The 20,233-nt window shown below is 27.7% G+C and overlaps 2 protein-coding genes across 2 annotated transcripts in view; one reads left to right on the top strand and one right to left on the bottom strand.

The window, feature by feature from the left end:
• Positions 1-1,141: 1,141 nt before the first annotated feature.
• Positions 1,142-13,709, bottom strand: LOC111637265 (protein FAM177A1-like). Its single transcript, XM_023382718.1, has 6 exons — positions 13,534-13,709; positions 12,841-13,011; positions 8,087-8,153; positions 3,991-4,088; positions 3,170-3,345; positions 1,142-1,746 (listed from the first exon to the last, which is right to left on the bottom strand). The coding sequence occupies exons 1-6, from the start codon at positions 13,600-13,602 to the stop codon at positions 1,737-1,739; spliced, it is 591 nt and encodes a 196-aa protein (XP_023238486.1). The 5' UTR covers positions 13,603-13,709; the 3' UTR covers positions 1,142-1,736.
• A 1,934-nt stretch (positions 13,710-15,643) lies between these two features.
• The window catches only part of LOC111637262 (TNF receptor-associated factor family protein DDB_G0272098-like), a 30,779-nt gene continuing 26,189 nt past the window's right edge, over positions 15,644-20,233 (top strand). Inside the window, exon 1 of the mRNA XM_023382715.1 lies at positions 15,644-15,787. Coding sequence (XP_023238483.1) covers positions 15,652-15,787 — 136 coding nt within the window. The 5' untranslated portion in view covers positions 15,644-15,651. The remainder of the gene's footprint in view (positions 15,788-20,233) is intronic.

Genomic DNA, 20,233 nt, shown 5'->3' with positions numbered 1-20,233 from the left:
TTTCCGGGAGGTCTTTAATGAAAAACTGCCCCTATTTCGGTGTTACAAACGTGAAGAACTCCACACGGTCATCCCGTAGGCGAGGCGTGAACCCACAACAAACTCTCAGTGTTCAGGGAACGAAGACCGCTTGGCCACTGGTGGGCCTAATTTACTAGAGCAGCCTATATTATAGTCATTCTAGCTATGCTCTCAATTTAAACACTGATCACTCGTTAGTACACATTGATATTTCAGGATACATAATACATGGGTGAAGGGGCGGATCTAGGTTTTTCGGGGCCTAGGGCTTAATGAAATCCAATGGGCACCATTTTTTTTTAGATTAAGAATCTTTACACTGATTACAATAAAACAAATAATATTAATAATATAATAATTTATAGTATTAACTATTTTTAACTATACAATAAGTGCTCATTGTTAATGAAAATGTATTAAAAACTTATGATAATTCAATTTTTGTGGGCCCTTGACACTTGGGAGCCCAGGGTTTAAGCCCTATTAGTCCCTATGTAGATCCACCCCTGCATGCATGCAATGCCTTGGCTTGAAGTTTCATCTATCTGTTTATTATTACAGTAATATTTTTCTACATTTGTATCTGCTTAATAAATAAATTAAAGGCTTAAAAGTGCTTAATCTGGGACTGTTGATTATGATGTGCAGTGATGTACAATTGTATTTGAGAATGTTATTCAATTACCTTAGAATAACTTTAGTTATCTAATTGAAGTCATGTGATATGTGCAATTATGCTTATTTTGTAGTAGTAATTCTGATTGCTTTGGTATCAAGGTGGTGAAGCAGCACCGTAAGCATACCCTTAGATAAACCAGACATCATATAAAGTTTTGTTAAATTATGTTATATATATAGCATAATTTAAACATATATAGCATAATATAATTAAAACAAACAAAATCAATCATTACAATAGAATTTTTTAATACACACTAGACAGTTCATAAAATTGTATACATTAAAATATTATGATGAAATTTTTAAAACAGAAGTTAAAATTATTTATAAGAATATATTCAAACAAATTTTAAAATTTTCTTAACTTACAAATTTTTTTTAACTAGAACAATTTATATAATACTAATAAATAACTGTACATGTCAATTAATAATAATTAAATTTTAAAATTTCAGTTATGAACACCAAGCGAATTAATATTGGAATAATAATAATAAAATAGTTTTTAATAGAAGAATTATATTGGAATGACATACTTGATCTTAGATTGTTGATTATCACAGAAATACAAACATTAAAGTAGTAGTTTATGTTTTTATTTAATAAATCTGCTGCCTTATAATTTTTACATTATGCTAAAGAATAAAAAATTTGAAGGCAATTTTTACGATTGTTTCATATTAAATATCATTGTGATTAAGAAATTACTCATGATTATTCAATATATTTGTGCTTTGATGACAATTTTAGATATGTTGCATTTAAAAATAGAATTTATCACAACTCTTGCATACACACGAGAATGAAAAACTGCTTACATTTTCAAATATAGTGGCTAAGCAATCACACAAGATAGTTTTAATAGCAACCACAAAGAACAGTTTTCATTTGAATTTTCAAATTTAATAAGTTAAATTGTTAACAACAATGAAATTAAATTTTATTTTCAAACTTGTACCTTGTGATCTTTATAGATGTTACAACAATTAGGATGCAATATAGCATTTTTCTTTTAATTTTTTAAATTCTCCAGTTCAAAGACTGCTGTAATATTAAGAATTTAAATAATAATCAAATATTTAATAAGCAATGTTTAGAAACATAATGAGACATTTATTAGTTTAAATAATTTTATATCAATTAATAAGTTTTTATATTTAATGCCTATGTTAATTAAACTTTATGAATAAAATAATCAGTAAGATATGAATAAACTAAAATGCTCAACAAAGTTATGGGATAATTCAATATGTAACAAAAGCAGAAGTATGATCAATGAATTTTCCCCAAAAAATGATAAGTTCCTCTCATTAATGAGAGGCATATATGTAAAAACTGGAGTGTTCTTGTTGATACTTTAATTTTTTATTGTAATTTATTTTGTACTTCATCGATTTAAGATTGCTAATCTAAGATATATTTTGTAGCCTGAAGAAGGGATATTTTAATCCCAAAATGCATTTCAAATAAAAAATTTCTTTTGTTAACTGAACTTTGTCTCCTGATTAAAACAGACTTGGTTATAAGACAAACTTGGGTTTACTATTTGATAATCTTAATTGAAACACCAGTAGGTTTCCTGTATTTATTAAAAATTTAATTTAAATTTATGAACTGTACATATGCAAATCAAAAGATTATTGATAATATAAAACAATAAAACAAAGAAACAAGAAAAAAATCTCTAATAGGTTGTGTAATCCCTGTGAACTGTTATAACCACAGCTTATCCATGTGGCATTGATAAAATGAAATAATTCAGTGTCGTGTTCTTGTGATAACCTTATCCACTACTTATAAATGCATTATCCCTCAATTTTGTTGAGCAGTTTATATTTGTTAGATGTTTTCATAATTTAAAAATTTTCTGATAATTCAAAAAGAAAATAATTTTATAAAAAATTTTCAGTATTGTAATTCTCTTATAAATACATACATTATGTCTATATCAGAAAGGCAGTATAAATATCTTATATTTAAATAATAATTATAAATTTGTTTAAAAAATTGCATATTTAAAAATGTTAAAATTTATCTATATATTTCTGATTAACTTATAAATTTTCTTTATGAATGAAATATGAAAGATATAACAATGAAATTAAAAGTTATTTAATAATCACATATAAAATTATTTTAAATTTTCACATAAATTTTTATATTAAAAAAAAACTGAACTAGATTAACTTTAAATAACTACACACAATAAATAACATACAATACAAGGCACTTCAGCATTCATAAAATTAAATTATTTTGAACTGGTAATAAGCACATCAAAGCCAAAATGCACAAAATGCACTCATTTTATGCATGCAGAACATAAACTATTTACAATATAAAGTCCTATTAATATTTTAAAATCAGACAAGTAAACTATAGAATATTTCGAATGACGCTACATTTGCATCTTAAAAAAAAGAGGATGATCATGCAAAGCATTTTTTTTTATCAGTATACTTAGTACCGTTCCCAGTGCTGGGAATCTGATGGCGAAATGACTTGATTGGCAGTAAATGGAGTTCCGCTAATCTCTGTCATATTTTTAGTAGGTTCTTGAATATGAACTGTTTTCAATTCAATATTAGAACTAGATTTCCAGCCAGCTGACTCTTCTAAATTTTCTTTTTGTTCTTGATCTTCCTGTTTTTAATAAAAATTTCAGAAATGAAATTAAAACTAATAATTTTATTTGTAAAACAAAATTTACCTAATTTACCAAAAATAATTAAATTCAATAAAAGAGAATTTTTAATATATTTTAAAACATTTAATTAGTTATTTAGTACTAAAATATACATAATAAATTTTACAAAATATAAGAAAAATTGTATTGTAAATAGTTTAAAGTCTGATAATTCAAATTTTCGGCTCAATTCAATTTTGTAGAAAGGATTGTCATTCATCTGTAAATATTAACATTATATTAAATACATTAAATTTCAAATTGTAAACTTTTTGGCTAATTCAAACAAAAATCATTTAATGTAAATTAATTTTATTATAGAATATATATTCAATGTCATGATTATCTTCTCCCCCTAACTCCTTTCGGTCACAGAACTGCTGTTTCAGCAATTGCAGTTTTATCAATTATACCATTTTTTGGAATATAATATTAGTTAATAATCCTTCAATTGATGGATGTCTGATGTCAATTAATAAACTATTGAAAATTATTTAATTAAAAGCTCATTACTAAATTATTAAATACTTCTTATCTAAAGATAATAAAATATGAAAAAATTATTAAATATTGAAAAAAAAAAACATTTAAAAATATTTTACCTCTTCAATCATTCTTTTATATTCCTGTAATTCATAATAATATTTTGGAGAAGTGATTCCAAAAAAATATGCAATATGTTCTCCTAAATAATCACAAACTATAAAAAAAAATTGTTAATTTCCACTCATTTAAAAATCCATTTACAATAATAAGTTTTAAGAAAAATATTGCAAAGTTTTCAAAAATAAGAACATATATAACAAATAAATTTTTCATTTTTATGTAAATTCTTAATCTATATACAAACAAAACAATTGGAAAATATCAAATTACATTTTATTATATGAAAACATAATAAAATTTAATATACTGAAGTAAATCATTTTAAAAAACAATTTATTTTAATCGAAATATTATAATTATATTATAGATAATCCTAATTTTTATTTTATTATATTCTAAACAGGTAGTTAAAATAGTTTTTTGATACCTGTAATAGTCTTAATATGCAAATTTTTAATTATTTTTTTTTTGTTCTTAATATATATGTTTTTAAATACTGTATAAAGAAATTAAAATTTCTGATGTCCTAGAACAGGAATTCCCAACCTTGTGCCCGCAGGCTCATGTGCGCCTGCGAAGCTATTTATATGCAACTGCGGCAAAGTGTTGAAATAATGAAAAAAATTCTTAAAAATAAAAAAAACAATAAGTTACTTTAATATTTCAAAATCTTGCTAGATGTAGTGAGAAATTCACTAAATTGGCTACACCCAGGCTACACTGACCGCTGTCTAATTTATCATGCCTATTATAATCATGTCTCCAATGGCGTTTTTGTTGCATTAGTAGTATAGTATTAATTGTCACCGTATGCTGTTGTCGTAAACTCATACTGTTGTCATCATATGCTATTGTTGTGTTGTTTTTTTTTTTACCCCAAAATGAGTATTCCAAGTATTTGCTTAATATGCAACTGTGTTCTATCAGTGGCAAAAAAACACAGTGTCGAACATCATTACAAAACTAATCACAGTTCTTTTTAGGTTAGTTATCTGCCTAAATCCGAGTTAAGAAAAAGAAAATTGGGATTATCTACCCAGCAAGCATTTTTTATCAGCAATATAAATAAAAATAAAAATGCCACTATTGCTTTCTTTAAAATTTCTCATTTGTTGGCAAAACAAAAAATACCATTTTTAGAAAATGAACTAATTAAGGAAGCATTTCTTGTTGGAGCCAATTCATTATTTGAAAAATTTTCTAATAAGCGAGAAATTATTTCAGCAATACAAGATTTGCCATTATCAAACAATACAAGTACAAGAAGAATCCAGGCAATTTCAACAGATTAATAAAGTCAGTTGAAAAATGATTTGGAAAAATGCAAGTATTTCTCATTACAATTAGATGAGTCAACAGATATATCAGATACAGGCAGTAATGATAACAATGGTATTCAGTGATTTTAGTGTGAAAGAAGAACTATTAAATTTACTATGCAAGAGCGAACAAGAGGTAAAAATAATATCTTTAAAAATTACTCAACAGAAATTAATATGCCTTTACACAAGTTATCAGCAATAATTACTGATGGTGCACCAGCAATGGTGGGCTGCAATAATGGATTAATTTGCCATTGCAAGAAAAATGAATCCTTCCCAAACTTTATATATTATCACTGTATCATATATCAAGAATCATTATGTGCCAAAATATTTTCCTTTGAACATGTTTATAAATGATGTTATTAAAATAACTAACAAAATCTGAGCAAATCCTTTATCACACAGATTGTTTAAAGCCCTCGTAGAAAAGGACAAATCTTTCCAAGCTGACCTTATCTTACATACAGATATAAGATGGTTAAATAAAGGCAAAGCACTTGGCCAATTTTTTGATCTTTTGGAAGAGATAAAAAAAATTCCTTATTTCAGAAGGTCAAAAGTTTGAACAATTAGATAATCTACAATGGTTGATGGACTTAGCTTTTTTAACTGACATATGTGAAAAATTGAACAGTTTAAACCTGGATCTCCAGGGAAAAAATAAACATTTAGCTGAAATGATTAGCTCTATAAAAGCGTTAAAAGCCAAAATACAGTTTTGGATAAAAAATTTGTCAAAAAATTCTCCCTGTACACTTTCCAAGAAACTGAATACTGGTGAGAATAATTTTGACCAAACATGATTTATTACTCATTTTTAAAAACTTTAGAAACAGTTTAAAAATAGAATCCAGCAATTTACCATTATCAAACCCATGGCTACATTTTTTGTAAATCCTTTTACTACACAAGTAGACATTACTGAAACTGCTAAATCTATAGCAGAACTTCTTCAAGAAGAAACATCAATAATTGAAGAAGAGATTTTAGATTTTCAAAATGACATCATATTAAAATTTCACAATACGGATGAAAACTTTAGGAATTTAGTTGATCATAAAAACTATAATCTTTTGAAAAGGATCCTTCAAAATCAAATCCTGTTTTGGTTCCACATATTTGTGTAAATCTTTATTTTCCACCATGAATATTATAAAATCAAAAATCAGATCTCAACTTACAAATGCCAACCTTGAAGATTGTTTAGGATTGGGATCTTACACTCCCAACTGTGAGAAATTAGCAAATGAAATGTAGTGTCCAAGATCGCACTAATTCTTCTTTTATAATAAATATATAATATGTTACAGTAAATATGTTACAAAATGCATGCTATAATAAAGGACATAATATTTAATTTTTTTTAAATCAAATTTGCGCACGCCACTACTTTTTGCAATCTCGAATGTGCCTGTGTCACAAAAAGGTTGGAAACCTCTGTCCTACTTCACATTTTATACTCTATAAAATAGAATGTGTAAATTTAAACAGTTAAATAATTACCTCAAAATAATTTTAAAAGCATTACAGTAACTTTATTACCATATATAAAGACTAACCAAAGCACTTGACATTATTCACAGAACTGCATTAAAGATGTTGTAATTGGATATAATTTTGTTATGGCAAAATAATGGTGTAATGTATAAAGCATACAATCTCTGATAAAAGTTTCAAGAATATACATACATGCAACTAAAACCCAAATTGTTAATCTTTATTATCCAAACAGACTATTAGTTCTGGGCAGGAAAAGTCCCATTTCAGGCTAACCATTTTGTACAGAATTTTCTAAATTATTACTATTTAATTAAATTCAAACTTAATTTTTAATTATGTATTTTTATACAATAATGTGGCTTTAACCACTTCTGTTTAGAACAAATTCAATTAATTAAAAACTACATTAAATATAGCCTGAATAATAATCCAACATTTTCAGTTTAATTTAAGACAAGACAATAAACAAATGGTAAATTCATTGGAATGGACGTAATCAAAGACAATCAAAAAATGGGATAAATTAATTCATGCTCTATTTTTCATATATATAAAATATGTCAGTTTTGCTTAATCTTTGTAAAAAATAAACTGGCTTTTTAAGGAATAAGATTTTTTTATTTGGGGAAAAATAAAATAAATTTATGTATGGAGCCTAAAGCCTTTGCAATACATACTTCATGGCAGTCTTCACTATCCAAGAACTGCATAAGCAAGCCATAATATTCATCAGATATATTTAATTCACTATTTAATTAATTTAAATCTAATTAATTTTTATCTCTAACTGTGTAAAACACAACTTTTCAAAAAAAAAAAATTATTAATAAAGTTAATCTCTCATAGTCAGCTACAAAATAATTTGTGGATAAACTGACAAACTGAAACACTACTTTTAATATAACACTGAATTATATAACAAAAATATAATTCATTATAATTCTGCTTAATTTTTGTAAAATAAAGTTGACTTATTGGTGAATTTATAATTTTTCTGAATAAAACAGTTTCTTTTGATTATCATTGATCTGATTAGATCAATGATAATCAAAAGACACTGTTTTATTCCTTAAGTTTTTCAGGAAATGGAAGACAATTTTGATTGTGACAGCAACCTCATATAGTCATATGTAAATACAGTTCATAAATATATATTGGATTATAAACATATTTAGAAAATTGTATATTAAATTGATAAATGAATATCTTAAATTATCAAAAAACAATAAAAAAATAAAAATCAATTAACTAATATTCTTAAATTTACCAGCAAGAGTTCTGCTTCCAAGCCACCATGTTAAATACCAAAGATAGGGAAACCATGGTAATGTTTTCTATATACAAAAAAATTTATGATTATAGAAACTATTTTACACAATTATTAATTTATACAATTAATTTTAATATCCATTATTTGAAATATGTTAAATATTAACAATTAAACTTAACACTATGGATATAAATCCATAACCAACCTTTTTCCCATATCTAGCTCTTAATGGCTTTTCTTTATCCGAAAAAAGGGAGAGTTCTATATAAGAATAAAACTGCAAATGTTTAAGGTGTGAACCTGTCTTTGTGTTTTAGAGGAAGTTTAAGATATAAATGAATAAAATCTTAATGGTTATCACATTCCATATCAATACCCATCGGTTCAGGTGGCATTGCACTCAAGTACTCATGCTGGCATTCACATGCTCAACTTTCTTACGCTCTCTATAGCATAAGAAAGTTTTTAGCATTCAGCATCAGTCAGTTTAGGTTTTTCTAATACCTTTTGAATTTTCCTTTCCAATGATATACATTTCTTACATTTCTGTTATATTTCCTTTGCAATTTCCTTGACATTATGAAAATTTTCTTCAACTCAATACACTTATCTGCTTATAACCTTACAAATTTTATTTTATCAATTATTATTGCTAAATAATATTGTAGATCCTATTATTCTCTACAAATCAATACTAATTTCAACATCCTATCTCTTTGCAATTCAAGTTACACTGCTCAAACACTGTACATCCATTTTCAGTGTTCATGCACAAGTGCTACCCTCTCACTACTTTGCCTCTGTATCAGACTGAACTTAAAGATGTATTCATGTCAAAAGTTAAAATATGTTCCAAGATTTCTATACCTGTTCAGTCTTAGAAAATATGCTTTAACTTTTTGCATACAGAAAAAGTCATTATTAATTAATTAAGGAATAAATATAAATACTATATTATCTTAACACTAAGATGATGATAATCTTACCAGTAATATCTGACTATTTCTCTACTTGAAAACATGTTAAAAAACATTTTAAAATATTTTCACAGACATTTACCGAAATAGGATTTCTTTTTTGTTATATTAGATGTTTGAATTTAATAAAGAAGAATTATCTCTAAAATTCTTTAGAAGTATAACAATTTTGTTATACTCATTTATTTCTAAAGTGATATGAATGGCAAACACAAGTAAAATTGCTTTCATTTATTTTTTAAATCTAATTCATCAAAATTTATTGAATAAGTTTCTCAATTTATCCCAAGAATATGATCAAAAATATATAAACATTTCATATGTGTATTGATGTAAGTCTTTGCATAATTTATTTTAATAAGTAGCATTCATAAATTTCAAACTATAGTATTCCCCAGAAAAAGAATGGACCAAATGTGCTGGATCTTAAATATGTATCACACCATCATTGTAACTAAACAAAAAAGCTATGACAGCAGTAAGCAATAAAATAGAACAGAATGAAAACTTCAAAAATTTAAACATGTCATATGATGTTTCAATTTTTAAAGTTTTTATTCTGTTCTATTTTATTGCTTACTGCTGTCATAGCTTTTTTGTTTAGTTACAATGATGGAGTTTCAATGTTGTGATGTTTTTTGTTTTTTTTTTTATTGCAAAAATATCATAAATTTCAAATAGATTATTAAGTCAAAAATTTTACAAGAGAAAAAAAAAAGAAATAACGGAAGAATATTTAAATTTTGTTTCTCTTTATTTAGTTGCTGAGCGCTTTTGATATTGTTGTTATGGCGGCACCGGTGGAAACTTATAGATTATTAAGGTTTTAACATATAATTTTCTAATATATCTTTTATAGTTATTATGTTCCATTATAAAACAGCTTTATGTTCATTCTTTATAATGATCATGAACTATTTTCCTTCACATATGTAATGTTCCATTCTTATTATGGGGAAGACTATAAAATAAGTATTTCAATAGATTCAATTAAAATTATTTAAAAGAAGTTTGATATTTCAAGCTATTTTTAATATTAAAATTGTTTTTAGTAAATATTAATGTGAAGAACCTGAAGATGACTTTTTAAAAAGGCTGAAAGTACTTATTAAATTAAACATTGGTGATGATTAGTAAAGATTTCTATTGTTTTATTCATAAATTTCAATTTCTTAATCATTTAGTGATAACTTTTTAAAATTTTAGCTCTCTTTAGCTCTTCAACCAAAAATAATATTAAATCAAAACATTTTAATAAAAAAATCATTAGTTCTGAATTAATCTCATCACATTTGATATCATGAATCACTTCATTTTGTCATAATTTCTAAACACTTTTGTCAAAATTCAAATATTTCCAAGTTACTCTTGCAAATGAATAAAGCTTTTCCTTTAATAAATAAACATACACATTGCAATACTTTCAAGTTTTACAACTTATCTTTCATAATCAACATAATAACACTTTAAATCACTGAGAAAGTATTTATTACCTCAACGAACATTTTCGACCTGTTCCACAGGCCATCATCAGGTTTTGAAATTCTGGAACATTGAAAACCGTTCCTTACCTCATAGAACATATAAGAACGTATTTAAATTACAAAGATGTTCGAATATGTGATTATTTGAGTTCAAAAATTTACACATAATATAATATTTGATTATAGCTTACAGTAACAAAATAATAAAAGGAAATGATAAATAAAAGCCACAAGAAAACACAAAAAAATAAAAGAAAAGAACAAATAAAATAATTGACAAAATTAAATTCACAATATCAATTTCACATTGAATGGGCGTTATGAATTATATTGTAACAAACTTCTCTCGATGATATGTTTCTACTTTTGTATACAATTTTTAATTGAAATAGATTCAATTTAAGGAATTCAAGTTGGTAGAGTTTTATTATGCATGTATTTGTTACTAAAAATATATTAACTGAAATGAATAAGGAAAAAACAATTTAATCACAGAAAGAAAAAAACAAAAACATAGTGCAATGATATCACTGATAATCAGATTTACACTTTCATTCAACCAGTCAAATAGTCCAAGTTTTACTTTCTTATTGAAAAATAAAAATATTAACCATAGAAAAATATCCTCATATGAAGATAAATAGCATGTGTTTAACTACAATAAAAATGTAAGTACTAAGTATTAAACACCTTGAATATAGCAATGTTCTCCTTGTAAATACAACATTTTTACCCGTCAAGACGAGTTATACGTGTAAATCTCAACAGTTGCATACATGTTTATATATTAGAAGCTCCAATAAAACAATTTTTATTTATTTGATATTATTCGTTTTTTTATTTTCTTATAATATTTACAATTGCATAAATGAAATTTTTTTTAGTACTTGTAGCTTATCCTTCCTTGTGTTGCACATTACTATCCATTCTCACATATCTGTCACACTCTCGTGCCATTTAGAAAATAAACAAATTTGAATGAGTGACTGAATGAAATAACTAAATTTTGCACAAATGAAAGATTTAATTCAGATTAATTTGTTTCAATAACGTTTAAAAATATCTTTGTTTATGAAGTCAGAATAACTGTTTTAAAACAAAAATCAAACTTGCGATAAAGTATTTAATATTGCACATTAATGTACAAATTAGTCTTCAGTTTGAAAATTTGCATTGACAGTTTGTGGAAAATGGATTATTCATTCAATTTTTGGAATTTGTCTACATCTAAAGTTGATGATGTTCATAGTCTACAGGTATATGACATTAATTTTATAAGCTTTTTTGAAAAATGAAATTATATTTAGAGGGAAAAAATCTAAAATGTGGGTATAACAAAATGAATGTAGGCATGATGTATACAGACAAGTAAATGGAAATGATATAAATTCAACCCGATATAAAGTACAAAAAAAAACATAATATTCAATGTAGAACATCGAAAAAAGCACTAAATTGGTATATTGCCGAATCTGATTGGAGATTATTTCAAATGGAAAGAAAGTTCACGAACAACTTAAAACAATTGGATAAAAAATGTTCATTCTATTAAACCAGGGGTCACAACTTTTTCCACAGCGGGCCACATAACTGAGAGAATGACGAGCACGGGCCGTATAACCATTTTGTTCAATACACTGAATACAACATATTTATTTATCAATTCACAAACACAATGGCTGCAGCAAGCTCATAATGGCTTTTCTTAGAAACTTCATTGCAGGTACTTACACAAAAAGTGCTCTGATATCCAGTCACTGAATTTTTTATTTCACCATTTTCCTAAATTGCTCTCAGATGCAAAAATCAGATTAGACTAATTTTGGCATTTTTATTTACACTTAATTTTTTCTACATAGTAAGTTTATCTACAAACTATGATATTTCCATATAAATGATTGTACTTTAGCTCATTTGTGGCACAGTGCAGCAGTGGGCCAGATGAACTGACCTCACAGGCCGGATCTGGCCCGCAGACTGTAGTTTGGTGACCCCTGTATTAAACCAACACTTAGAGACAAATGTAAATTAAATTTATTATACTTTAACATCAAACAAGTATTGAGAATTAAAACAATTTATATGCTGTAGTAATAATAAATTTAAATATGTCATACTTTATTTACTAAATTATTAAAATTCTTATTTGATTAATATAAAAAACAAGTAGCTCACAAAATTGACAACATTTAAAATTCTATTTTTTGAACTGCAATATGGTGCAACATACAGAATGATAACCCCAAAAGTACCAAAATGTTCAAAACAAAAAATTAATTAGTCACTTAACTGGATTTATAAGCGGCTTTTGATCTTTAATAGAATCAAATTCATCATCATCATCGCTGCTATATTCTTCTAATTGTCCATCGCTAAAATGAAGAATTCTTTTAGGAATTTTTCTTCGTTTCTCTCCAAGAGAAACCTCTGTAAAGTTATTTGATCTAGTCATGGATGATATCTAAAGAATGTAAGAAGTTTTGTATTTAATACAATGTTCATTGTATACACATTTCAGTTGATAATACAGTGATAAACATTCGAAAAGTACAAAATTTCATCTAATAATGATACTTTTCCATTAAATGGGCGCCATTCAATTCAATTACAATGAATATGTTTATACACATGTCTGTACACATGTTTAATATTACAATAAATATGTTTGTACACATGTTTAATATTACAATAAATATGTTTAATACACATGTTTATTGTAATATTAAACATGTGTACAAACATGTGTATACATGTGGTTTGTACACATGTTTATACACGTGTATAAACATATTCATTGTAATTGAATTGAATGGGCCCAGTTAATGAAAAAGTACCCTAATAATAACAGTGAAGAGAAATAAATGGTATTTTAATATTACATGATGTTAGCATTAAATATTCACTGTTACTGTGTGTATTTTTATAATTTAAATATTCACTGTGTGTATTTTTATAATTTAAATATACTTATTTTAAATCTTACTTCGGAATCAAAGTCTGTCGCTTGCAATTTAACTTCTTCGGGTGAAGCTTCTATGTAATCGTTTGTCATTTTAAAATCGAAGCCAAATAAGACAATCCCGGAATGTTTGTTTACTACTAATGATCTTCAATGGCAAAAACCGAACATCAAGTATAGTGTTGCCAATTCAAATTTAGCTTTCTATTTCTTCAAATTTCTTATTGCCATAAATTCTGAAAAATTTATTAATAAAATTCATAAAAATCTTCCAATATTAATAATTTAATCAATTTATATTTTTTATTGATCAACGTCATATTTTCGATTGTTAAAGAAGTGGTCCGTCCGGATATGTCGTGCTCCGTCCCTCACCAACCGGCTCGTCCCATTGTGGGCCTGGCCGAACCCATAATGGGCTTGCAAAAAGAGGCCCTCTTAGTGCCCACAGGGCTGAAAGCGTTTTTTAAAAAGTGCATATTCATAAATGTAATGTCCAATAGATGAGCACGTGGTCAGGGATCATTTTGTCGAAATGAACAATAGAAATTTATTTAATTAATCCAGACATTCGACTTTTCATTTATAATTCTGATTGAAATTTTGTTGTTTATACAGTACTCCGTTATTATCCTCGAATTATTAACAGAATTCTAGTTTAAGATACATCGGTATTTCAGTGTAACACTATCAGACAATACCGGTCGATATTTACGATACCACTCTACTGAATAACTTTTATCTTTTTAAAACAGTTTATAGGTAAAAACTATCAGAACGAATGCAAAGCAGGAAACTTTTAATTAAAAACAAAAGATCATCAATTTGTGCATAAATAAGAAATCGTGTGGAGACCTTACATCTGCATCTCGTTAAGCTCTTCCCTCTCCTAGGAGAGGCGTTCCCGAGTTAGTGGAGAAAGCTGTGTGTGTGAGAAAGAGAGAAAACATCAGTGACCAGATGTGGTTTTCTCTACATCTTAGGAAAGTTCGAACAAAATTTTAAATATGCTTATGAATTCAAATTCTTACTCCTTTTCCCACCTATGAGAAAGCCTATTTTTCTTCTTTTTTCTTTTTGATTTTTCTCTTTCTTTCCTGTGGATCTTTGTTAATTATACCTGTAGTGGATTGAGCCGGACTCACAACGGGGCGGCACGGTTTTTTATAACTCTTTCCTCCTTATGGGCACTAAGAGGGCCTCTTTCAACAAGCCCATTATGGGTTCGGCCAGGTTCACAATGGAGCGGCCGGGTACTTGTAACCCGGTTATGCTAAGCGGAACCGGGAATATACTCATATCTAGTATGTTAAATTTAAAAAAATGATGAAAAAAATGATGGGGCGGCCGGGTGGTGAGGGACGGGGTACGACATATTCGGAAAAGACCACCCATAAAAACTTCCAGGGGTCTGCCATCCACTTCAATCTTGGATCCCTCGGAGAGGCAGGCTTAGGCTTTATTGCCATGGTTGTTCACCGGCGGAAAAATATTTTTGCAAAAAGGAAGTTCGACGTCCAACTTTTTTTCAGCTTCGACCAACTTTCTTTCTTTCAATCGGCCATTCGACTATTTCTACCGACGCGTTGGAAGAATGGAAATTTTCAACAATATCTTTCAAAGCAAGAAACGGACTTGCTAGATTTTTAGTCCAGCAATCAAACAGTTATTTTTAGAGGTTTTTTTTTTTTTCTAAAAGTTATAAGCCTAGTCAACTGCTGGATGGAGGAGCGGTTAAGGTGGAAATCTACCGCTGTGAAGGACTCGGGAAGTATCTGGATGGAACGAAAAGCCCTTGAAATTTTTTCGGGAGTGGTCCGTTCTGATGTATCGGGCTCGGTCCCTCACCACCCGTCCGCCCCATTGTGGGCCTGGCCGAACCCGTAATGGGCTTGCTAAAAAGACTTTTAGTACTTAAATGGCAATACTTTATAAGAATACTGTACCAAAAAAATCTATCTGCCATTCCGCTTGCATAAAAATATCGTAAATAAATGTATTTAGAATAATCAAATTTTTCATACCGAACTGTGGAAAGTTTTGAAAGTAATCGGCAATATTTAATTTTAAATCTCATTATAAAATTAGTATATAAATAACATTTGAAGAAAAAGTGCACTAGAGGTCACTGTTAATTGGAACATGACGTGTCGGAAAGTAAACATGGAGTTTCGCGAGAGAAGTGCGAATAAGTTATTTATAAAATTATTAATATTTTGTATGTATATACATTTCGTTGCAGCTGCAAAATTATTATGTGCAGACACAGAATGCAAAGGCAAGTTGTATGAAAAGTTATATACATAAAAGATATTTTAATATTTGTAATATTTTTTGAAATATGTAAGTAATATATAACGTGCAGTCATTTGTGTAAATTATTGAAGGTTAATTCTGTTAAAAAAAAAAATCATCATTATAGGGATATGCCAATACATATTTATAACAATCTTTCTATCCAGCAAATTGAATTATATACAATACACTGACGATATTGAATTAAATACAATAAAAAACTATTTAGAATTTGGTGCATATATTTGTTAAATGTAACATCTGTCCGTTTAAAATATTTGAAAATGTTCTCTCTCTCTCTCCTCAACCAATGGTTGATGGGCAAAGATGGATGTGTGCAGTATTATAGCTTCTCTCTTCGCTTAGCTAGCTGTTTTATTTGTTGGTAAGGCCTTTTCCGTAATAACTCGTTGAGACATTTCACTCTGGGTCTTCCACGTCCCCTTTTGTCCTCTATCTTTCTTTCTGATAAAACATTTGTCCATTCTGAGTGTCGAATTAGGTGGCTAATTGTGTCTCTTCTCCGTTTACTCTTTTAAAATGTCCTCATTCCTCTTTCTCTCTGTCCACGACGCTCGCGTCATTTTATTCTCGTGACATCTCAAAGACCGTCTGTTTTTTTTTCCTCTGCCGTTCGGAGTGTCTCTGTCTCCGAACTGTATGATGCGATATGCTTAAATTTGAATTTAGTAAATTGTAAATTACATTATCGGTGCTTGTAGATTATTTGCATTAATTCAAAATTTTAAGATACTTTTGGAAAATTAGAACAAAAATGCACACATTTAATGCATAGTTTAGTTTAAAATAAATTTCATTACATTATAAACATTGCAAATATGCTTTTAGATAAGTAGGAGAAAGATGATGGTTTGACAAAATAATTCTGCTGATTTTACTAGATACATCTTACTGTACATCATTTCTTTTTTAATCTACAGTGAAAATTTTTCTTGAATATCAACTGTCATTGTCTTGTAGTTCTAATATCATTTTATAACATTTTCACTCAGTTTTAATCAACTTAGAAAAGTAGATTTAAATTTTGTTTTTGATTAATTTTTATGATTGAATAAATATATTCTTTTCCCTTTGTATATTTGTAAAAAGTTGTATTGTGTCCTAAAGTTGTATGTTTATCTTTTCATCAGACATTCTTGATAACTTGAATATTGGATAATTTGAATTTTTTTCTAGCTTTTTTCAAATTTTGATTACATGTAGATGCAAAAGAGTACAGTATTTATAAACATTTAAGACATCATAAAATTATGCTCTCTGTATGTTTTGATAATATGAACTGACTTGAGATAAACACATACAACATAAACCTTTACCAGTTTACTTGAAAATAACATATTTCTACTAATGTTTTATCCATTTATAACACATCTTCAGGTGTAATTTAAACATTTTGTAAGTTATTCAAAAATAATTTTAAACTTTAGATGTAATTTGTTCAAGAAATAATTTTAAATTGAATTTGTAAGTTCATAAATGCTTTTCGATTTTAATGTATGCTTTGTTCTGCATTATATACCTGAAGATGTCTGTTTATAGATGGATGAGAACATTAGTAAAAATATGTTAATTTTAAGTATGCTGGTATAGGTATGTTGTGTGTGTTTATTATATCCCAATATTGGAAAGTTATTGACTGACTTGAGATTATATGTGGATCAAAAAATCTAAATAATATACTTTTATAGGAGTTTGATTGCAGATATATAGGAATATATTGTTTTACAACTGAGAATTAGAGAAAACAAAATAAATTATTAAAATTTCATAAATAATTTTCTTTATATAGATATCCCCCTATAACACAGCAGTTAGGTTTTGAAAAAGTGCCATGTGAATCTGTGCTACTCGAAACAAAGGACTAATATAAAACAAAGGGTTAGGTTCCAAAAGTTAGACAAAGTATACTAATTTTTCTCATAATTAAAAGAACTGTATTTATTAAAGCAATCAATAATTAATTAACAATCACAATTAAAAGATATTGTTTCTTCACTGCTAAACACTGTTAAATGAGGATGTTTTTTTTTTGGTAATTTATTGTCATCTTCTGAGCTTTTCTGTTAAACTTAATCTGAAATATCAGCAATGTCTCAATTCTTCTGTACTGTTTTTCATAAAATTTTATATTTTTATTTGCTTGCATTTGCCTAAAAGATATTAAATTTTATTTTATTATTTTATTTAGTAACTTTTAATTTAATATATAAAAACAAAACACAGTGACAATCTTTCAGGTTCATTTAGAGCACTATCACCAACAACAACGCCTGCTTTATAGGAAAGAGAATAGGAAGCTAGAATGAGGAAGAAGAAGAATTATATAATCAGTTCTTATTAAAGAAAACTGAGTGAAAAGCACAAAACAGTTTTAAAAATTTTCAACATTCTAAAATTTATGGGCAATTATGAGATAATATGCATACTTGCTTGGATTAAAACATATCGAATGACAGTGTTTACACTTAAAAGTTGTGACATTTTGTACGGGAATGTCTCCAATTCTCAAACCATGTTGTACTGGGAATGTCCCCAATTCTCAAACTGTGTTACTGCAAAATCATGATATAGGAATGCCATATTGATGGATATAGGAATGAGGGATACATGTATTTTTTCTACAAAATTATGAACTTTAAATTTATATCACAGCTATTATCACTGCTAAAAATTTAATTTTGAAACAGTTATATAAAAAAAATATTTTTAAAAATTGAAGAATAGATTAGAATTATTTTCCAATGTTAATGTTTATAGCAAGATTTTATGTCTACCAGACACTAATGGAACTCTGTAAGGACTGTAGACTATTTCTACATAAACAAAAATTAAAGTGAAGCTATAAATCCAAAAGTTATTCTTCTTATTCTTGAGAGATTATGTTCTCCAACATTTTATTCTTTCTCATTACGCCTCAGTCATATCAAAAAGAGATATACAGTAGTTTGCAAGGAATCATATCTGGCTTTCTAGTTCATATACTGTTTGTATGTATAAAATCTGAAATTTTAACAATTGATATTACTCTTATTCATCAAATTATTTGTTACTATAAATTTGATACAAATATAACATGTCAGTAATATTATTTAGATCTATTATTCTACATTGTATAGGTCTCTAGCTCTCATTATACCTTGTGGAATGCTTAGTCTTTTTACAGTATATTATTTTAAACATAATTTTTAACATTTATAAATATTTATCATATTATAATCTTATTAATTTATGAATTTATAAGATTATAATATGATAATAATTTATAAAGAATATATAGTAGAGTCTCTAATCTGTCATAGATCAGTAGATCTCGGATTACTGGATTTTGTATGTATGTACTGTACAGTAAAAATTATGCCTGGTTAACAGGTTAAATCATATTAATCACATTTCTGAATGTGATTAATATGAATTCCAACCACAAGTGGAACAAACAAATAGCAACTGACAATACACATGTATATTTGTTTTTCTCTGTTGCATACATTGACAAGTACTGTAATAACACCAAAATTTCATATGCTCCACTTGCAGTATGTCAGATTTGACATATTGGACTGGTAAGTGACAGACTACAGAGACTACTGTGTTATTTTTGTATAAATAATGAACTAATGAAAAAACTTCATTAGTATAAAATTTTATGTTGTTTTATGAACTATTGAATTCTTTATAATAATGAATACTTTAAATTAAACAATTAATAATTATCTAGTAAAGATTGAAGTTTTGGATGTTTCGAGCAACAATTTTATCAATTTTTATAAACTTGAATATGAAATTGGCTAGCTCAGGCCTCGGAGTCGCTCACTTTTCTCACTTGTACTCACTTTTCTGAACTATCCTCACTTTTCTCACTTTTTTGGTCATTTCCACGTGCTTAAAAATTAGGAAGATGTGGGACCAATCAAAAATAATTTTAAAGCCAGACGATCTGCCGTATTATCGAACTATCGGACTAGAATTTTATGGAAAAAATACTCCGCCCGAGGGGGACTCAAAATCGCAACTGCCGCTCAGTGTTGTTAAGTTATCGTCTGTATTTATACGTAACTAGGTAGTCAGTAAGGCTGTGTACACACTAGGCGTTTTTAAACGCGCGTTTTAAAGAACCAAGAGTTCTACATAGGCGTACACACTCAAACGCGCGCTTTTGGCCAAGCGCGCGTCAAACGCGCGTTGATAGATTTTTGTTAAAACGCGCGTTTTGCGGGCGTCAGCCGAGCGCTTTGAGATATATGTGCTGCCATGTTACTGTACATTCGATCGCGCGTTTTCGGGTAGAGTGGACGTACGTTGGCCGAAATGGAGAACGATCATTTCGATACTGATCTATTTATTGATGAAATCTAAAAGAGACCAACCATTGTCAAATGATTTTATAGATATTTTAAAAGAATTAAAAAAC

This window comes from Centruroides sculpturatus, unplaced genomic scaffold (genome assembly GCF_000671375.1).
Source record: "Centruroides sculpturatus isolate CEXI.00-Female unplaced genomic scaffold, Cexi_2.0 scaffold1157, whole genome shotgun sequence".
NCBI lineage: Eukaryota > Metazoa > Arthropoda > Arachnida > Scorpiones > Buthidae > Centruroides > Centruroides sculpturatus.
This window is presented reverse-complemented; position numbering and strand designations above follow the sequence as displayed.